The 22980-nt window shown below is 36.2% G+C and overlaps 1 protein-coding gene across 6 annotated transcripts in view; it reads right to left on the reverse strand.

The window, feature by feature from the left end:
* Nucleotides 1-239: 239 nt before the first annotated feature.
* CPNE8 (copine 8) overlaps nucleotides 240-22980 on the reverse strand; it is a 239232-nt gene continuing 216491 nt past the window's right edge. For all 6 annotated transcript variants that reach the window (XM_050750139.1, XM_050750138.1, XM_050750135.1 and 3 more), the window contains 2 exons: nucleotides 18544-18617; nucleotides 240-2127 (listed from right to left, as the gene is read on the reverse strand). In XM_050750139.1, the coding sequence (XP_050606096.1) occupies nucleotides 1939-2127; nucleotides 18544-18617 (263 nt within the window). In that variant the 3' untranslated portion in view covers nucleotides 240-1938. The remainder of the gene's footprint in view (nucleotides 2128-18543; nucleotides 18618-22980) is intronic.

A 22980-nucleotide genomic window follows, 5' to 3' on the forward strand; every position in this document is an offset into this window, starting at 1 on the left:
TTGGTTTACTACATTTCTGCAATGAAGATACAAGATTTAAGTATTTTCTAATCTTATATATAGCATTAACATCACTAAGTTTCTGATTATCATTCTCAGCCATATAAATGATAACATTTGTAAAGAGAAATTGCTTCATTCCTGGCCATTTACTCCCACTAGGTTTGAGCAAACTATTATTTATACAAGGAATTGTGTAACTTTTGTTTTCTCTGGACAGTTCAAAAAAATAACTAATGTTTGACAAGAAGAAAAGAATATTGATCTTATTTATTTTTGTTTTATGGGTTGATAAAGGTAAATTTAAAAATCTGCAGGTTATACACTGTACTGGCATAAATAAGATCAGTAAATGAAAATATCAAACTCTACTGTCATTCATACATGAAATGTACAAAACAAATAGTAATGATTTAAAGATTTTAATACATAATTAAAAATGGACAATTGAGTATTACATAGTTATGTAACACTGATACTGTTAGATATGTGGATGTATATATTCTTTCCAGTAAAATAGTTTCATGCTTATAAAAGTCACCCTAGGTCAACTTGGGACAAAGAAAACAATGTACAGTAGAAATAAACCAAGTATTAAATAGAATATATAGGTAAGGAAAAAATATTATAAAGCAGTTACATTTTTGACACACACACACACACACACACAAATAAATATACTTTTCCATTATTTGAAGGCAATTCACAATCATTTCCAGGAATTCTGTGAGAATTTAAGGCCATTTGTTCTAAAGAAATGCTTTAATTTAGACACAACTTCACAAAACTGTAATTCTTGTAAAAACTGTACATGCAAAAACTCTTTACAATTATTTGTGGACAGGCAGGTCAGTATATAGGAGTAGGTTATTTCACAAATGTGTTGTGCACTAAGTCACATAGTTGTATATATTTAACTGAGAATTTCACAAAAGACTTCCAGCCTGTGCACCTTGCGTGGCAACATGGAATGGTGATAACAAGAAATCCCAATCAAGAGAGCCAGTATCCCTTTGAATTAAAATATCTAGACAAGATATAATGGAATAAAAAGTTTAAAACATCTGCTACATGGTTCACAGTTAAATAGTCTTGGTTTCAGTCTTTCTAAATAGCATTATTATATCAGGATGCTACTTTTTACAAAGCATTTTCTGTGCATTTATAGCTCACAATGTTTGACTTTTTCTAATTTCTACTTAGTGTTACAAAATACAAACCAACTGCGGTCTAAATTTAGAACCCAAACTCCATGAAAAGTGCATGTTCAACCAGGAGACACATCTGCTAGGCTTAGACTCCCAAACTCAGCAAACATTGCTGAGAAACTGATTATTAAGCAGATGTAGTTTCCTAAGACAATCCAGTTACTGAGAAATAGAAAATCATTTTTCCCTTCCCTTATTTGCAATTGTGTTTGTCCAGACAGTCATTCAAAGAGATATTGCTCTTGTGATTATAGCTATTGCAATTTAGAAGACAAAGGATTCAGTATTCAAAACTCTTATTCTTAAGAACGGTTATAAAAGTATTGAAATTTAAAAAGTAGTAACATGTAAACATTGATACAGAGACTGCTTTCCTATACACATAGCAGTCGAAGACAATATTTGAGTTAAAAACATAGTTTGTGCTTTTTTCCAACAATACATTGGAAATTAGCTGTTTCTGTTAAAAAAAAAAAAAAAAGATTTAGAGAAGACATCCGTACTTTGCTTCAAGCATTTAAACAATTTTTCTGTTGCTCATGCAACAACCATATTTACAGTTTTGGTTTAGGAATAGATTTAATTTTGGATCCAAGAAAGCACATTAACCAGTACTGCTGAAACCAAACTGAGAAAAGTATCCCATTGCCTGGTTCATCACAGAGCACCAGGCACAAAGCATTAACTCAGCAGTTCTGATTTGTAGTGACATTAGCATTTCAGAGCACAGTCATATTTGAGTCTGTAACACATGTGTAGGTGGGGTGTATGGGGGAGGCGCAGGTGATGGCTTGATTCCTCGGGCTCTCATATAGGAGAGAAACTGCTCAGGGATCTCAGCTAGGACGTCTTTCGCCAATCTAGCCATGCTCAATACGTGGTTTCCGCTTCTGTCAATATAATCCCTGAATGGCACAAACTAAAACAGAGAAGAAAGAAAGTTACTTCACAGACTTTAGCAGGCTATATAATAAACACAAAAAAATCAACACATGTACACATTTGGTCATAGGAAAATCAGGGAAACTGAGAGTAATGGAGAGACGGATAACAATTATACATTATCAAAATATTCAATAGGCCACGCACGGTGGCTCATGCCTGTAATCACAGCACTTTGGGAGGCCGAGGTGGGCGGATTACCTTAGGTCAGGAGTTCAAGACCAGCCTGGCCAACATGGTGAAACCCCGTCTCTACTAAAAATACAAAAATTAGCTGGGCATGGTGGCACACCCCTATAATCCCAGTTACTCGGGAGGCTGAGGCAGGAGAATTGCTTGAGCCCGGAAGGCAGAGGTTGCAGTGAGCCGAGATCATGCCACTGCACTTCAGCCTGGCCAACAGAGTGAGACTGTCTCAAAAAAAAAAAAAAAAAAAAAAAAAAAAGGATTCAATACACTACAAATAGCTATAAGTGACTAAACTTACCTAATATATGCTTTATCTCAAAAGGAACACAATCGTTTTCTATGTTTTTCCCCCAATAACTCATGTCACTTAGTCCTAATATGCTTATTATGTTGCCAAATGTCTTCTGCAGTTTTGGGTTCAATACCTAGCCTGAATCCCAACAGGATGGATCATTTAACCTCTTTGGGGCTTGGTTTCCTCTCAAATGGAGTTAATACATGCCTAATTCAGCTTCCGATATAAAAATACTACCCAATTCTGGATAAGAAACGAGTATTACCCAATTCAGGGTAAAATATAATAGTGTACATTGTTAAAAAGTCCTAAACACATTAAAGTATTTTAATTATTTCTAAGAACAAAAAAATCACATGGAATATGAATACAGAATTCACACAGCTCATATTCATAGAAAGCTGAAATATTCAGTACATTGAGTTTTGCATCATATGTTGATTTTTTAATACCTATTATTTGGGAAGACAGTAAAAATGATCTTGGCATAAGATTTGGGTATATTTCTTATTGAAATATCATCATTCTAACAACACATATTAGGTTGGAGCAAAAAGTAATTGTGGTTTTTGCAGTAAAGTGCGGTTTTGCAATGGCAAAAACCACAATTACTTTTGCACCACCCTTAATAAAAATGATTACTATATCTTTATATATGTAATTATTTGAGAGCCCTTATCAGTTCAACACCAAATGCTCCTGTAATAGATTGCCTGATTCCACTCTCATTTATAATGGTTACTTAAGTTAATAAACACTGTGCTGTTTGAGGGCATTAGTTCAATTTTCCCTTAGGGGCATAATGATGCTTGACGCAACTTTGAAGTGATTGGAACTGTGAATGTTGTGATAATTTAAGAGCACAGTAATTCTAGGTCTTCAGAGAAAAGGCAAAGTGAAGATATTTTAATATGTTGAACAATTTGAGTACAATATATAAAAATTTGAATTAAATCATTTTTTCTCTGGATGAAGACAAAAAACAATCCTGTCTCATGCTGTAAAATACCATTTTACATTTATTTGGAAAATAAAATAAGTTTGCTTTTTATTTAAAGTTATTCAATATGTGCCTCTGGAAAACAATCATTATAGGAAGGCAGCATTTAAAACGGTCAGGTTGCTACAGGTAAACCAAGAAAAATTTTAAGAAATCAAAGATTAGGTATACTGCCTTTCATTCAGTGAAGGTACTCTCTTTTAAAAGAAGAGAAGAAAATTATTCCTTTCTTTTTAAAATAAGACATTACAAACAAGCACATGTATATGACTAAAATTTTACCTTATTTGTCTTTACCCTATTTCCAGGAGGAAAGCTCAGGGCAGTTTTTAGAAATAGGTATTTAAAAGGTGACATATCTTTCTGCTACTAAGGGCAAGAAAGCTTGCTAAGGGTGCGGGGGAAAAGAAAAACTAACAATAAATGCGATCTTCACTTCAGAAGAGAATGAGGAGAATCAGAACTTTTGTGAAGTCTTTATTCCCTAGCTATGGACAAGATTTGACATTTTTAATAGAAAAAAATCAAAGAGGTATAAAAAAATAAATTGAGGTTAATTTTCTCTCTGAAACTATAATTAGAAAAGAGAAAACAGGAATCAACATAGTTAGCGATTAATGAGAAAATATATCTACTTGTAACTATAATTTACTTCATTCTTATTCTAGAAGGTATAATGCTTTAAATGTTAACATTTAGTAATGTTGGTATGGTTAATATACATACAGTGGTCTTTAGACTTTTTTTGAAGAGTTTTTCTTTTTTTTTTTTTTATAGAAAATGTATGTAACTAATGCATACATTTCAGGGAAATGTTGGCAAGCAGCTGATGCTTCTCTGTGGAAAGGGGAGATCTCCCCTGCTTTTATCTTACCTTTACCTCAACTTTGGTCTCATATTTTTAATTCTTTACCTTGCTTCCGCATTATGGACATTAAACTCATTTAAGTTTTTACCTCCCTATTCTCAGAAACTTTGGAATTAGACTTCCTAGTTTCAAAGCCTGGTCTGCTGCCTGTTGCCTGCATGATCTTGAGCAGGTTATTTTCTACTCTTTGCCTGTTTCTTCTTCTAGAAAATAAAAACCAGATGGCTTCACTGCAAATTCTACCAAACTTTTAGAGAACTAACATGAATTATTCTCAAACTGTTTTTTTAAATTGAAGGAAAGAAACTGGCCAGCAACCTAGCTTAAAGGATCCTCCATAATGGCCATGCAAGTCTATGCACAGATGGAAGAATAGACACTGCAGGAGCTGATAAAGTATTTCTTTGGTGGTCAGGACCAAGCCTTTCAGGTCCATTCCAAGATGGGCGAATAGGAACAGCTCTGGTCTGCAGCTCCCAGTGTGATAGACGCAGAAGATGGGTGATTTCTGCATTTCCAACTGAGGTACCTAGTTCATCTCATTGGGACTGGTTGGACAGTGGGTGCAGCCCACAGAGGGCAAGCCAAAGCAGTATGGGGCGTCACCTCACCTGCGAAGTACAAGAGGTTGGGGGATTTCCCTTTCCTAGCCAAGGGAAGCCATAACAGACTGTGACAGACTGTACCTGGAAAAAGGGGACACTTCTGCCCAAATACTGTACTTTTCCCACAGTCTTAGCAACTGGCAGACCAGCAGCTTCTCTCCCGTGCCTGGCTCGGTGAGTCCCACGCCCACGGAGCCTTGCTCACTGCTAGCACAGCAGTCTGAGATCAACCTACGAAGCTGCAGCCTGGCAGGGGGAGGGGCATCTGCCATTGCCGAGGCTTGAGTAGGTAAACAAAGCGGCTAGGAAGCTTGAACTGGGGGAGCCCACCACAGCTCAGCAAGGCCTACTGCCTCTATAAATTCCATCTCTGTGGGCAGGGCACAGCTGAACAAAAGGCAGCAGAAAGTTCTGAAGACTTAAACAGCCCTGTCTGACAGCTCTGAAGAGAGCACTGGTTCTCCCAGCATGGCATTTGAGCTCTGAGAATGGACAGACTGCCTCCTCAAGTGGGTTGTTGACCCCTGTGTAGCATAACTGGGAGACACCTCCCAGTAGGGGCTGACAGACACCTCATACAGCTCAGTGCCCCTCTGGGACGAAGCTTCCAGAGAAAGGATCAGACAGCAATATTTGCTGTTCTGCAGCCTCCACTGGTGATACCCAGCCAAACAGGGTCTGGAGTGGACCCCTAGCAAACTCTAACAGACCTACAGCTGAGGGACCTGTTAGAAGGAAAACTAACAAACAGAAAGGAATAGCATCAACATCAACAAAAAGGACATCCACACCAAAACCCCATCTGTAGGCCACCAACATCAAAGACCAAAGGTAGATAAAACCACAAAGATGGGAAGAAAAACCAGAGCAGAAAAGCTGAAAATTCTAAAAACCAGAGTGCCTCTTCTCTACCAAAGTATCACAGCTCTTTGACAGCAATGGAACAAAGCTGGATGGAGAATGACTTTGATGAGTTGACAGAAGTAGGCTTCAGAAGCTCAGTAATAACAAACTTCTTCGAGTTAAAGGAGATGTTCTCAGCCATCACAAGGAAGCTAAAAACCTTGAAAAAAGGTTAGACGAATGGCTAACTAGAATAAACAGTGTAGAGAAGAACTTAAATGACCTGATGGAGCTGAAAACCATGGCACGAGAACTTTGTGATGCATGCACAAGCTTCAGTAGCCGCCTCAATCAAGTGGAAGAAAGGATATCAGTGATTGAAGATCAAATTAATGAAATAAAGCAAGAAGACAAGATTAGAGAAAAAAGAGTAAAAAGAAATGAACAAAGCCTCCAAGAAATACAGGACTATGTGAAAAGACCAAATCTACGTTTGATGTGTGTACCTGAAAGTCATGGGGAGAATGGAACCAAGTTGGAAAACACTCTTCAGGATATTAACCAGGAGAACTTTCCCAACCTAGCAAGGCAAGCCAAGATTCAAATTCAGGAAATACAGAGAACACCAAAAGGTACTCCTTGAGAAGAGCAACCCCAAGACACATAATTGTCAGATTCACCAAGGTTGAAATGAAGGAAAAAATGTTAAAGGCGGCTAGAGACAAAGGTTGGGTTACCCACAAAGGGAATTCCATTAGAGTAACAGTGGATCTCTCAGAAGAAACCGTACAAGCCAGAAGAGAGTGGGAGCCAATATTCAACATTCTTAAGGAAAAGAATTTTCAACCCAGAATTTCGTATCCAGCCAAACTAAGCTTCATAAGTGAAGGAGAAATAAAATCCTTTACAGGCAAGCAAATGCTGATTGATTTTGTCACCACCAGGCCTGCCTTACAAGAGCTCCTGAAAGAAGCACTAAACATGGAAAGGAACAACCAGTACCAGCCACTGCAAAAACATGCCAAATTGTAAAGACCATCAATGCTATTAAGAAACTGCATCAATTAATGGGCAAAATAACCAGCTAACATCATAATGACAGATCAAATTCACACATAAAAATATTAACCTTAAATGTAAATGGGCTAAATACCCCAATTAAAAGACACAGACTGGCAAACTGGATAGTAAAGATCCATCAGTATCCTATACTCAGGAGACCAATCTCACATGCAGAGACACACATAGGCTCAAAATGAAGGGATGGAGGAAGATTTACCAAGCAAATGGAAAGCAAAAAAACTGGAGGGGTTGCAATGCTCGATTTAGACAAAGATCAAAAAAGACAAAGGCCATTACATAATGGTAAAGGGATCAACGCAACAAGAAGAGCTAACTAACCTAAATATACATGCACCCAATACAGGAGCACCCAGATTCATAAAGCAAGTCCTTAGAGACCTACAAAGAGACTTAGACTCCCACACAATAATAATGGGAGACTTTAACACCCCACTGTCAATATTAGATCAACTAGACAGAAAGTTAACAAGGATATCCAGGATTTGAACTCAGCTCTGCACCAAGCATACCTAATAGACATCTACAGAACTCTCTACCCCAAATCAACAGAATATACATTCTTCTCAGCACCACATTGCACTTATTCTAAAATTGACCACATAATTGGAAGTAAAGCACTCCTCCCCAAATGTAAAAGAACAAAAATCACAACAAACTCTCTCTCAGACCACAGTGAAATCAAATTAGAACTCAGAATTAAGAAACTAATGCAAAACCGCACAACTACATGGAAACTGAACAATCTGCTCCTGAATGACTACTGGGTAAATAGCGAAATGAAGGCAGAAATAATGATGTTCTTTGAAACCAATGAGAACAAAGACACAATGTACCAGAATTGCTGGGACACATTTAAAGCAGTGTGTAGAGGGAAATTTATAGCACTAAATGCCCACAACAGAAAGCAGGAAAGATCTAAAATCGACACCCTAATATCACAATTAAAAGAACTAGAGAAGCAAGAGCAAACAAATCAAAAAGCCAGCAGAAGGCAGGAAATAACTAAGATCAGAGCAGAAATGAAGGTGATAGAGACACAAAAAACCCTTCAGAAAAATCAGTGAATCCAGGAGCTGGTTTTTTGAAAAGCTCAACAAAATTGATAGACCACTAGCAAGCCTAATAAAGAAGAAAAGTGAGAAGAATTAAATAGATGCAATAAAAAATGATAAAGGGGATATCACCACTGATCCCACAGAAATACAAACTACCATCAGAGAATACTATAAACACCTATATGCAAATAAACTAAAAATTCTAGAAGAAATGGATAAATTCCTTGACACATATACCCTCCCAAGACTAAACCAGGAAGAAGTTGAATCTCTGAATAAACCAATAACAGGCTCTGAAATTGAGGCAATAATTAATAGCCTACCAACCAAAAATCACAAGTATTTCTAAACACCAATAACAGACAAACAGCCAGATCATGAGTGAATTCAATTCACAATGGCTACACATAAAATAAAATACTTAGGAATCCAACTGACAAGGGATGTGAAGGACCTCTTCAAGGAGAACTACAAACCACTGCTCAATGAAATAAGAGGACACAAACAAATGGAAGAACATTCCATGCTCATGGATAGGAATAATCAATATCATGAAAATGGCCATACTGCCCAAGGTAATTTGTAGATTCAATGCCATCCCCATCAAGCTACCGATGACTGTCTTCACAGAACTGGAAAAAACTACTTTAAAGTTCATATGGAACCAAAAAAGAGGCCACATTGCCAAGACAATCCTAAGCCAAAAGAACAAAGCTGGAGGCATCACGCCACCTGACTTCCAACTATACTAGAAGGCTATAGTAACCAAAGCAGCATGGTACTGGTACCAAAACAGAGCTATAGACCAATGGATCAGAACAGAGGCCTCAGAAACAACACTGCATATTCTCACTCACAGGTGGGAATTGAACAATGAGAACACTTGGACACAGGGTGGGGAACATCACACACCAGGGCCTGTGGGGGGCTCAGGGAGAGACAGTATTAGGAGAAATACCTAATATAAATGATGAGTTGATGGGTGCAGCAAAGCAACATGGCACATGTATACCTGTGTAACAAACCTGCACACTGTATACATGTACCCTAGAATTTAATATAATAAAAATAAATAAGTAAATAAAATTGAAGGGGAATGAATTCTTCCAAATGTATTCCACAAGGCTAGAACTACCCTAATACCAAAAACCAGAAAAGGACACAACAACAACAAAAATCTACAGGTTAGTATTCCTGTAGATGAATACAGACACAAACATCTTGAACGAAATACTAGCAAACCAAATACAACAGCACATCAAAAAGATTATACACCATGATCAAGTAGGATTTATCCCAGGAATGCAAGGATGGTTCAATGTGTGCAAATCAATAAATGTGACACATCATATGAACAGAATGAAAGCAAGAAAAAAAAACCAAAAAACACATCATCTCAATAGATGCAGAAAAAGCATTTGATAAAATACAACATCTCTTCAGGATAAAAATTATCTGTAAATTAGGTGCAGAAGGAACATACCTCAACACAGTAAAGGCCAATATGACAAACCCACAGTTAATATCATAGTGAAAGGAAAAAAGTTGAAAACTTTTCCTCAAAGAACTGGAACAAGAGAAAGATGCCCATTTTCACCATCCTTATTCAACATGGCACTGGAAGTCCTAGCCAGAGAAATTAGGCAACAGAAAGAAATGAACAGCATCCAAACTGGAAAGTAAGAGATTAAGTTATCCCTGTTTGCATTTGACATGATTGTATATAAGGAAAACCCTGAGAATACCACAACACAACTGTCAGAAGTAATAAGTGAATTCAGAAAAGTTGTAAGATACAAAATCAACATACAAAAATCAGTGACCTTTTTTATACCAATAGCAAACTAGTTGAAAAAGAAATCAAGAAAGCAATCCCATTTATAATAGCCAAAAAAAAAAAAAAACTAGAAATAAGTTTAATCAAAGAGGTGAAAGCTCTCTACAATAAAAAACTATAAAGCACTGATGAAAGAAATTTAGGAAGACACACAAAAATAAAAATTTCGTGTTCATGGATTGGATTAATATTTTTAAATGACCATACTACCCAAAGCAATCTACAGATTTAAAGTAATACCTGTCAAAATGCCAAGACATTCTTTACAGAAATAGAAAAACACAATCCTAAAATGTGTGGTGCCACATAAGACTCCAAATAGCCAAAGCAATTCTGAGCCAGAAGAAGAAAGCTGAAGGTATCACATTACCAGACTTCAAAATATATTATATAGCCATAGAAACCAAAACAGGAAGGCACTGGCATAAAAACAGACACATAGACCAATGGAACAGAATAGAGAACTCAGAAATAAATCCACATATTTACAGCCAACTGATTTTTGCCAAATGCATTAAGAACATACACTGGGGAAAGAACACCCTTTCCATTAAATGGTGGTGGGATAACTGGATATCCACATGCAGAAGAATGAAACTACACTCTTATCTATCACCATATAAAAATCAACTCAAAATGGGTTAAAGACTTAAATGTAAGATCCTAAACTATGAAACTACTAGAAAAAAACCATAGGGGAAATGCATCAGGACACGAGTAGGCAAAAAATTGTATGAATAAGGCCTCCAAACTTAGGCAACAAAAGTAAAACTACATAAATGGCATTATATTAAGCTAAAATCTTCTCAACAGCAAAGGAAGTAATCAAGAGAGTGAAGAGACAACATTTTATTCATCTAATAAGATTAATATCCAGAATATACAATGAATTCAAACAATAGCAAAACAAAAAAACAAACCAAAAACCCGCAAAGAATCTGATTTTAAAATGGGCAAGTGACCTAAACAGATATTTCTCAAAAAAAGCCACACAAACGGCCAAAAGTAATGAGAAAATGCGGAAAAATCACTATTTATCAGATAAATGCAAATCAAAACCACAGTGAGATATCATCTCATCCCAGTTAGAATGGCTATTACCAAAAAGACAAAAATGGCAAATATTGATAAGGATGTAGAGAAAAGGGAACTCATACATTGTTGGTGGGAATGTAAATTATTACAACCATTATGGAAAACAGAACTACCATAAGCTTCAGCAATTCCACTACTGGGTATTTATCCACATGAAAGGAAACCAGTATGTCAAATAAATAGCTGCATTCCCATGTTTATTGCAGCATTATTCACAATAGCCAGGATATGATATTGACCTAAGTGTCCATTAACAGATGAATGGATAAGGAAAGTGTAGCATATGTACACAATGAAATACTATTCCGCCATAAAAAATGAAATTCTGTCATTTGTGGCAACATGGATAAGCCTGGAGGACATTATGTTAACTGAAATAAGCCAGGCATAGAAAAATAAATATATATGTTCTCCCTCATATGTGTAAGCTGAAAAAGTTGATATCGTAGCAATAGAGAGTAGAAAAGCGGTTACTATAGGCTGGGAAGGATAGGTCGGGAAAGAGGAGTAAGGAGATTGTGGTTCATGGATACAAAATTACAGCTAGATAGGAGGAATAAATTCTGTTGTTCTCTAGCCCTGTAGGGTTACCATAGTTAATTATTATTTACTGCATATTTTTGAATAGCTAGAAAACAGAATTTTGAATGTCCCCGACCAAAAAAATAAATGTCTGAGATATGGGTATGCTATCCCTGATAGAATAATCACACATTGCATACATGTAATGAAACATCACATTGTACCCTAGAAATATGTATAATTATGTCAATAAAATAATACCTATTTCATTGTTTTGTATTAAATAAGTTAAAACTTAAAGTGCTTAAACAGTAGCAGTTCAATTTGTAATATGTATTATATATGAAAGCCATCATTATAATTACTTTTCTATTCATTAACTTACACCTTTATATAGTCAATATAAAGCAATTTTGAAAATAGTTTTCAATTTATATTCATATCAAACTTTAATGAAGATTATTATCAATTTTATCTCTTTCAAATTTGAATACAGTATCAGTTCATCTAAAACAGTAATTCCTGGCCTTTTTAAATTTTAAAACACTGTTGTTTCACCTTTTCAGCAAGTCCCACAGGATATGCAGATGTTTTTTAATTGAGGTAAATTGAATTTCACTTTTAAGAATTTTATGACACTCTGGAACCTCAAAGCTAAGGCTCATAATCATCACTGTTCTTAGAATACACACAGTTCTACTCTTCTTTAAAACAGTTTATAAATAACAGGTAAAAAAGAAATCCTCAATTTCAACCTAGAATGGGAGTATATATCACATTTAGCTTAGGTTTGTTAGGTAAGCACAGAGTCTGATATTCCATTTGGACATTAGGGGGCACTGCCTACAGGTTGAGAACAACTGTCATAGAAGTCAGGGTTATCAAACAGGAGTATCCTTCATCCCACACTTATATCTGGAGTAGGATAAAAAAAAGTCACTAGCCTAAACTAAACCTTTTCCAAAGGAACATTTATTTCTTCAGTCATGTCACAAGGTACTTTATAATGAGAGAAAAGACAATGACTTCAGAAATTTCCTATACCTCTTATTTCAGATCTTAAAACTTTCATGGCAAAATTGCCCTCTTTCTTGGAAGATTGCTCATATCCTTTTATTTTTACAGGTTTCCACTCAACTTCTTAGGCCACTCTGTTTATTACCTCTATTAGTCCATCATTTCTGATCCCTGTACCTGGGAACCTCTTGTCCAAAATAATTCCCACACATTTGTGAATGCATGTTGACCACATGGTAATTTGGACCCTTATAATATTTAGAAGAATAAATCAATTTTTCTTTGTACTAATTTATCACATTCATATAAAGAATACCAATAAATGCATTTTATTCTATAGGAAGTATGGTATACTTGTTACTCTACATCTTTTTTCAGCACCCACCAGCATAGGGAAAATGTTCCACATGGCTGCTCTAACTGCTTGCTTTGCCTATTCGTAAAAACAAGTTTGAATTAGTTTGGACAAATGGGCTTTTAGTTACTGCTCTGCTCAGTTTTGCTGGATTGTTCCTACTGTGCAGAGCTCCATTAGTGATTTTCAAGTCTAAGCCCTCAAGGTTATTATTCTTTTAATGGAAAATATGATTTAAATATAATTTTTAAGGAAATGATAGGCTGGCCCAGCAGCTACATGCAGCCAGGGGGAATGGCACTGCATTATACACAATGGCCAATCCATAGCATAAACAAATAGAAAGCCTTTATGTATATTGACTTAAGAAAATAAGTCACCTAAGTTTTAGACTAATAACCATCCTGCTTACTATTTATACTATAGTGACATGAAATTAAATAATGAGGCCATGAGACTTAATCACACATAAAACTTACTACCTTGTCATATGTTAGGGCACAGCTACTATGAAATAGTGACAAAAAATGCCTTCCCACTGGACTGCACAGATGTACTGTACTGATAATCATTTATTGAGCAACTGGTATTTGGGAAGTCTTCTGCTAGGAGATTTAGCACAATATGTCATTTAATATTCACAAGAATCTTATATACTTTGAATGCACATAAGAAGAAACTGAAAGAAAGTTTAATGAACTTATCCAGGATCAGCTCTGAGTATGTCAGAATCACTATTTGAACTCAAATGGATCTGACTTGAATTCATTAGCCACTTCGGTAATATAAAAAGGGTAATAGATCTTAATAATTTTCATTAAAATTTTGTCTTTTAGGACAGTGCATTATAATAGGAGTAACACCGGTTTTAGAACCAGAACACTCTTGGAAATCTGGATCTACCAACTTATGACCTAAATAACTTTTGTTCTGGGGCTGGCTTCAGTTTTTTTTTATCTGTAAATAACTTTAAGACAAACAATGACCGGTATTTTTAGGAAGATACAAAGTAATATGGGGACAAAGTGAAAATTCATCCAGGTGTGGCGAGTGAGGTCTTTGGAGAGAGCTGTGTGACAGGCTCTATGTTGAGAAATTTCAAAGTATAGGATTTCAATCGGCACAGATGAGGAGGAAGAGTATTCCAGGTAAAATGACAAGTGAAAATAAAAGCAAGAACCACGGAAATGTGTGATGTGAAGTTAGTTTATTAAGATAAAGTACAGTATGTTTGTCTGTTTCTGTGTGTATTTAGCTAAAGAAGAGCCTGAAGGCCGGGCGCGGTGGCTCATGCCTGTAATCCCAGCACTTTGGGAGGCCGAGGCGGGTGGATCACGAGGTCAGGAGATTGAGACCACGGTGAAACCCCGTCTCTACTAAAAATACAAAAAAATTAGCCGGGCAAGGTGGCGGGCGCCTGTAGTCCCAACTACTCCCGAGGCTAAGGCAGGAGAACGGCGTGAACCCGGGAGGCGGAGCTTGCAGTGAGCGAGATCGCGCCTCTGCACTCCAGCCTGGGCGACAGAGCGAGACTCCGTCTCAAAAAAAAAAAAAAAAAAAAAAAAAAAAAAGCCTGAAATCAGGTCACGGATAATCTTAAATGCCATGTTTAGGTGTTAGAATCAAAATTATACAGAATACATCTTAAGAATTTTAGAATCAGCCATTTTAGGATTAAATCCTCGTCCACTTCTCATTAGCTGGGTGACTGTGGACAAGAGGAATTGAGCTAGCTTCATGTCCTTTTTTTTTGTAAAATGCAATAATCAAAGTACCTGTCACATAAAGTAAATTAAGGACTGAGTGATATAATGCTATAGCTCTTAGCCTGCCTAGCACATGAAACACTTAATAAAGGGTTAAATATCATTATATGAAAAGGAAGGTATTTAATATTTACTATAATAATAAAACCCTATCTACTACCCCCAATTTTCTGCTGAACCTCAGCTACATACTATTATTTGCCACCTTAGGGTTTTCTTTATCCACTTGAGAAATCTGGAATTTCAATTGTGTTGTGTGTATAAACTGGATTCACTTCAAACAGTGAGAAATGGAAAGCAGAAATAGACCCTATTATCTGATAATATTTTAGAGAATTGGTTTACAGTTTTTTTCTGACCATGGGAAGATTGAAAATATTATCCTGCATGTACACTTGCAACCCCACTATTCTAAATATTCAAGAGTGTTTCTCTCCTTTAAAATAATTTGCTTTAAAAACTTTTTAGTGACTGGTAGAACCTGGAAAACTCTGATGGTGGAATGTTTAGCCTTATTCAAGGTGAGAGAGGAGGTGCCAATTCTTTTACACAATGTGAATGTAAATGATCAATCTGATATGTAAAGTACTGACCACCACTTAGAAACTTCTCCATGACAGTAGAAAAGAGTACATTGAATCTCTAAGTCAATGCAGGAATGTAAGTCAAGATGCCACTGTCATTAAGGGTGCCACTAATTTCCTAGGGACATTTTAATTTCTTGTTCAGTAAATGTTAAGACCTCACTATTCTTCAGTTCAACTTTACATGGCAGAATCCCTTGAGTGTTCACCTGTATCCCCAGGTGTGTTCAAAATCTTTGGGATCCCAGTGTTACTTTATGGTGATAGAAGTCAGAATCCTTCAGCTTTTTTTTTTTTTTTTTTTTTTCATTTTTGAGACGGAGTTTCACTCCTGTTGTCCAGGCTGGAGTGCAATGGTATGATCTTGGCTCACTGCAATCTCCGCCTCCTGGGTTCGAGCAATTCTCTTGCCTCAGCTTCCCAAGTAACTGAGGTTACATGCGCCTGCCACCACACCCAGGTAATTTTTTTTGTATTTTTAGTAGAGATGGGGTTTCACCATGTTGGCCAGGCAGGTCTTGAACTACTGACCTCAGGCGATCCTCCCACCTTGGCCTCCCAAACTGCTGGGAATACAGGCGTGAGGCACTGCGCCCGGTCGGATTCTGACTTTCAAGAAGCAAAAACTTACATAATTATACTAATATATACCTACGCTATTGGTAAGTAACAAAGTATTTTATGTCTGTTACTTCCTTTGAGACTCACAACATCAAGGGAGGAGCAAAGATGAAAGAATTTGGAGTCTACCAATAATGAAACAAAGACAGAGAAATTTTTTTTACTTGTTCAAGACCACAGTGACAAACGTATAGTTTCACAGATCATCGGTGACCTATCTCAATATTCTGTTCAATGTAATATATCTATTGATTGATTAGTTTCATGATCAAGGACAATTTTTATTAATGCAAATAGGTTGTCACTAACATAACCTACTGGCCTTCTTAAAAGGAACCTTAATCATGTGAGCAATCTTAGCTATTTCCTAATGAAGAAAGTAATACCACGCTTCTCTTAAGCATCATTTAAATGGAACTATGAGATATGAGGTTGCCTCTGCTAACTTGGTAAAAATGCATTAGGACAGCAACATAACACATTCTAAACACTTCAAATTCATACTTCCATGCAGTAATTCGATTTTTTTGAAACTGAAAGGATATTATAGAGAGATTTTAAATAAAGTGTAATTACTTAGACCTTTAACTATGCTGATGAGGTTAAGGTGAATAATCATGTGTCTAATTATGAAAGAAACACATAATGGGCCGGGCGCAGTGGCTCACACTTGTAATCCCAGCACTTTGGGAGGCCGAGGCAGGTGGATCACAAGGTCAGGAGATGGAGACCATTCTGGCTAAAATGGCGAAACTCCGTCTCTACTAAAAAAACACACAGAAAAATTAGCCGGGCATGGTGGCGGGCACCTGTAGTCCCAGCTACTCAAGAGGCTGAGGCAGGAGCATAGTGTGAACCCAGGAGGCGGAGCTTGCAGTGAGCTGAGATTGCACCACTGCACTCCAGCCTGGGCGACAGAGCGAGAGCGAGACTCTGTCTCAAAAAAAAAAAAAAAAAAAAAAAAAAAAAAAAAAAAAAAAAAAAGAAAAAACAAAAACACATAATGAGCTTCTTAAGCAAATGACAATATCACCAAGTTCCTTTTCTCAGCTGCTTTTAACCTAATCATTTATGTGAATGTGATTTTTACTGTATCAAGTTCTTTAGGTTGAAAAGCTTACATAATATTCAATTATCTTTTTTAAAAAAACTATTTTACAGAAGTTTTTATTTTAAAATTTAATTTTGCTGGCTAATGAAGAATAATTATTTTTGAATCTTTATCAACATTACTCTTTATATTATCATACTAACAGATTACTTTATATTATTACTTCCTCAAATTATTTCAAGTATTTTTTGTTGTTCTTTTGTCTAAAAGTTCTATTTCAGGAATGTATTTTATATGCATGATCTCACTTAATCTTCACAATTCCATTTATTCCCCAAAACACTGAAATATAGAAAGCTTATCCAAGTTATCATAGTGGAAAAGTCAGAATTAGAACCAAATTCTGTATGATCCCTGATAGAGCAGGAGCACAGTCATCTCGGACAAACACGGCCACTGTAAGTTCCAGCTCTCTTTCTAGCCTCATGCATTTTAAGGAAATTACTTCTCTTCTAACTACAAGCAGCCACAAAGAGCAGACAATAAAACACAGATAAGACAGCTTGGGCGCAGAGGGAGGTGGGAGGAAAAGTCTCTCAGGTAACTGCCAAACTTTACCCTTATACAATGGGCCCAATAAAACAGTGGGCCTTAGTAAACACATTCCTTTCCCTTCAGGTGCGCTAAGATAGGGAAGCTAAACGCAGACTCGGAAGGATATGCCTGAAGTTGCAGAAAGATGTATAGGAGCAGACACACAACTCTCCCTCCCAGATAAGCACAACAAAGAGACACAGAAGCAATCCAAGCCTCTGATAAACTCTCCCACCCTGAATCCTTAAAAACTCTTGGTCTGTAAGAGAGTGTGGCTTCTGACCTAATTCAGTCAAAAGTCCCTCCCAGGTTTGAAATAAACCTGTTGACTGTGGAGCCACCCTTTGTGTTTCTCTGCTCTTTCTTCAATTCTTACAATCACAAATTATTTTCTATTAATGACTGTATTATGGGTGAATATATATGTTACTATTTAGGAAATAATATTAAAGTTCATTGTTTGCTCCCTTAAAATTTTGATACCATGTGCTCAAATGGTACTGAGACCTTCTTCCTTTTCCTATCCAAAAAGATATACTTCACAGCTTGTTTTCCATTCTGACATACTAAAAAATATGGAAATTTTATGCAACTATTTAGCTGAATTAACACCTTGTTTTCAATTATAAATTTTAATTACATTTAATTACTGATTGTTTATATTCACTTCCAGAATAATAGGCTTTAGTTAAGTATTTTTCTTAATTCTAGCCTTTTCTATATGTAGATATAATTTTTTTATATATGACATATTTTAGAATCTGTTTCGTTATTTTTTCTTAACCATAATCTATGAGGGAAGTATGAAAATACATACAAAGTTTTTGGTATATTTTTACTAAATTTATTTACTCTGAGTATCTACCAGATTAAAATATATTTAGTTTTTGTTGAGACTAATAAATAGAAAAGCATCATTAAAAAAACTGTTATATTTCTAGCTTCTAATTTTGTTAAAATATCCCAGTGATATTTTCTAGCAATAGTAAAGTAGGAAAAGATTTATTTCTTACCTGTACAATGTCTCTTTCAGCATATTTTCCTCTAGAGGAGACTCTGACATCATCTCCATCCAATTCAACCATTGCTTTAAGAGAAAATATGATCATTTATTCAGTACATTTCAGCCAAATACTAAAACAATGTGGACAGTAAGGAAATCAAGATGTATGAAGTAGCAAAATGTCCTATGAAAAGAAAGCAAGCATGTTGATCCCTTCAGGTCTTCATTTCTCACACAAAACTTGACTAAGTGTGCATTTTACAGACAAAGTGAGCCAAGATCTTGTGTGACTCTTTGAAAGGTGAGCAGAGCCAGTCATTGTGAAACTGTTTCTGAGTCTATCTCTCCATTCTACCAGTTCTAAACTTCGGATTATATGGTTACATGACTGAGCAAGTGATGTTAATCCATCAAATTTTAATTTTTCTTTCTAATTTAAGAAGCTTGGCCTTAATCATCATAGAATTTTCAATTACAAGTTGAACTTTATTTTTACTGAAACTACGGCAAAGTCATACACATACACATACACACATGCACATACACACACTGCCCAATTTTTACTTTACAAACATATTTAAAAACAGAGGCATTTTCTCTGCTCTTATACTGATTGGATAAAGTATGATTTTTCTGAAGTACAATTTTTTTGTTGATTAAGAAATAATTCTGACATTTCCTAGATCAGTTGGTATTTGGAAGTGCTGCGATATAATGGGACAGCTGGTGATACAGTAATGCCATGCTGCAATTAAGAACATTTTCTAGGGTTTATTAAGTTTTCAGTGAGAATTCTCTAAATAATTAATTACATGAGGAATGCTAATTTGTGCTTGTATAATTCTATTGCTGTTATTTCATTTTGTATACATATGACATTCACCAGACTCCAGAGAGCCACTTACAATTATAATTTTGGCCTCATCACCTCTCTACCTGACTCCAATACTGCTCAGTCAGCATACAATCCTCACTTCTTTACTCTTTTCTTCGGTGCTTAGATAATGTATTTGGGTTAAAAACATTCTTTTCAATTTTACTTTTCTACACATGTTCATGAGTCAATGCTTGGGCTGAAACATTGCGAGTATACAAATGAACGGAGAGCTACTGTTCAATAATTTGTCAAGGTGTACAATATATATCATAATTATGTAAAAACTATATTATCAATAATAAGATAATTATCCCAATGCAAAAGACATGTTTTAATCTCCCTTACTTCTTGGATATGTAAATATAACTTATTATGTTCAAATATTTTCAGTGATTAATTCTTTTTATATCTAAATTTGCTTTTACAATTTTCACATTACTTTGGGACATAAATACGCACCAATGGTAACATCCAGTGGTCACAAACACTTCTCCATTATTCTTTAACATGTTAATAATTTACAACAATTACCCTATACTCATGCTAAAATGGGAAACAAGGATTAGATGATAATCTAGGTCTCACTTTCCACAATCCTCTACAATCCCCATTGGTCTTTGTTTCATTCCAATTAATGAAAAAAAGGACAGTCATTTAGGCAATACTGTATTAGCATGAGGTCCTATAAAATATCTCCCACTTTTCAGCATGTCCCATGGTTTAAAACACTGTAGACAGCAAGAAGTGGAGGCTATGCTTTTGAGAGAAACAAGAGAGATGGTGTGTAAGTGGTGGAGGGGTCAGGTCTACTCTTCAGGTTTGCAGACCATCTGGTCCTCAAGCAGACGGAGATTATGAACCCCAGTCTCCCACCATTACCTCTTCCTGGAAAGGTGTATGAGACAGATCTGCATTTCTTTCTACCCATGGGAGTCACAATGAAGTTAGAAACCCTTTTATTTATCCCCTTCGTCCAACTCGAATCAAAGCAGATAGCCAGATGCTGCTTTAATTTGACTTTTTGGCTGCCTTTTAAGTATAAAGAAATCTTGCTTTGAGAAATCTTTCTTCACAATAAAGGTTCTTTTTTCAGGAGTGAAAAAGAGTCACTGGGGAAATTTATGTAGATAGTTTTCAAATGGTCTTATCAAAATACAGAGTTAAATTTAAATACTCAATCTAACAGTTTATTCTTATTTCCTCTACCTTCAAAGGACAGATGGCAAAATATTGTATTTCTTGCCCATGCAAACAATGTCTTTCAGGTTAAAAAATGTGTAGATGTTGGATTTATGTGGTTAGCTGATGAAATCTGTCATATGGTTTGGCTCTGTGTCCCCACCCAAATCTCATGTCGAATTGTAATTCCCATTCTCATTGAGGGAGGGACCTGTAATCCCCACATGTAGAGAGAGAGAAGTGACTGGATTATGGGGGTGGTTCCCCCATGCTGTTCTTGTGATAGTGAGTGAATTCTCACAAGATCTTATGGTTTTATAAATAGCCTTCTTTCCTGCCCTCTCACATGCTCTCTCTCTCTCCTGCCACCATGTAGGATGTGCCCATTTCCCCTTCCACTGTGATTCTAAGTTTTCTGAGGCCTACCCAGCCATGTGTAACTGTGAGTCAATTAAACCTCTTTCGTTTATAAATTACCCAGTCTCGGGTATTTCTTTATAGCAGTGTGAAAACGGACTAATACAATTTGCGAGTTGGATCTCCGTCAGTCAGTTCATATATGTGTGATATATACACTTACTCTAGAGTAGATTTGGAAGTGCCATGAGAGGCTCCTCTGATAGGACAGCAACAATTTGACTAGTCAGATATTTTTCTATATTAAACATGAGTTTAATATATGAACTTTTTTTTTTAGCCAGGAAGAGATGTGTTTTGAAAGGAAAAAAAGAAAAATACTTCAGAGAAGCATCTATTGTCTCCTAGCAGAATAATCTACTTTTCTAGTACTGGGCCCTAAGTTTTTCTATCCCATTAAAACTTCCATCATGGTGAAAACAGAAACCAGGTGTTACAGGAGCCTAATTCCCTGTTCCCATGTTTCCAGAGGAAAATTTCACTCTAACTTCTGGGAAGACAACTTCCCTTTTCATCTACAATCTTCATTTACCTTTCTGCATGGAAAGAGGAATAGGATTACTAAGATTAGGAGAAATAACTGAGCTTGAATCACTCTCATTTGGAGCAGCACCATTTAAGTGTAATTTCTCTCAGTGGCATGCTTAATAAGCAAAACTCTGCCTCTTTCTATAAGGAGAAGTCCTGGAGATAAGAATGAGATAATTTAATCTGGCGGGGGGGCGAGGGGGGGGGGAAGTAATGGGAATGTGATTATTCACAGGTTAACCCAAGTTCTCAAATTCTGCATTGCTAGTAATAAGGCTGATAGAGTGATCAGAATGATTCTTGAATATATATTTTTTTCAGTTAGTTCAGGACCTCAGAGAAAGAAATGATGAATTACCATACCTTAAAACCCGAACAAATTTTCTGGGAACTAAAGAAACAAAGAAAATAAATACCTGTGGCTATTGGATAAGGACAGTAGCCAAACGGCTGTGTCTGCTGCTCTGTATAGAAATATATTACCAGAAATATATACCAGGAAGGGTCAGTGGCTTTGCATTTATGAATCAGGTGTGGGGGCTCTCAAAGAAAAAGAACTGATTGAGGTTTACCATCTCTGAGGTCATATGCCTAATGGTGGACTTCCATAGGAGTCTGAGAGACCTGAGATATACCCATGAAAGATATATCCTTCAAAGGCAAAAGCAAATAGTAGTCAAAGAAGAAAGTGTGAGTTATTTTAGCCAATTGGTGAAGTTTGTGAATCACAGTCTATCATTAATTAATGCAGATTATCAAGTGTGCAAAGCATGGACAGGAAAGATGTCTTAGCCTTCCTGTCTCCAGAGAGGTATCTGAAATTCATGTCTGAAGTACAACTCAAGTAGATGCTAATAGAGATAGAGAAAATATCAGCAGAAGCAGTGTCAGTGAGGGATAAATGACTTGCTTTTGAAACTGTAAGTTTATAATGCTAGAAAGGATGACCAGCCAAGATTAGAATTTAGGGACTCCAGGGTCAGCAATACAACTTGCCTGTGGTGCTTTACCTGAGACTGACAGCTCTGTGTTATCCTCATGGAGGAGGGACTGGTCATTAAATAAGAATCACCCCAGTGATAATTACACTCTAGTTAGCCACCTATGTGCCTAAGTTAACCAGTAACTTACCAAAGATTGTTTCAATAATTCTAAAACCATTCTCATTTCCAAAGCCTCAAGCTAAATAAGCTGCCATTGTTAATATAAAACACCTGAACCGGGTGAATATTATGTGTCTGCGTACTTGCTGTCTGGCACAGAGTTCTCTTAAAGGAATTTATCAGATGACTAGAAACATTTACCCAGATCACTCGTTAACACAAACATTTGTCTCTTAATGGGCATTTGAACAAGGCTTGAGCCTAAATGAAAAACTACCCAGCATGCCAATTTAGCATAATTATGTAAAGTCTCATTAAATTTCAGCTGGTCAGCTCCATTTTC

Source organism: Macaca thibetana, chromosome 11 (assembly GCF_024542745.1).
Source record: "Macaca thibetana thibetana isolate TM-01 chromosome 11, ASM2454274v1, whole genome shotgun sequence".
NCBI lineage: Eukaryota > Metazoa > Chordata > Mammalia > Primates > Cercopithecidae > Macaca > Macaca thibetana.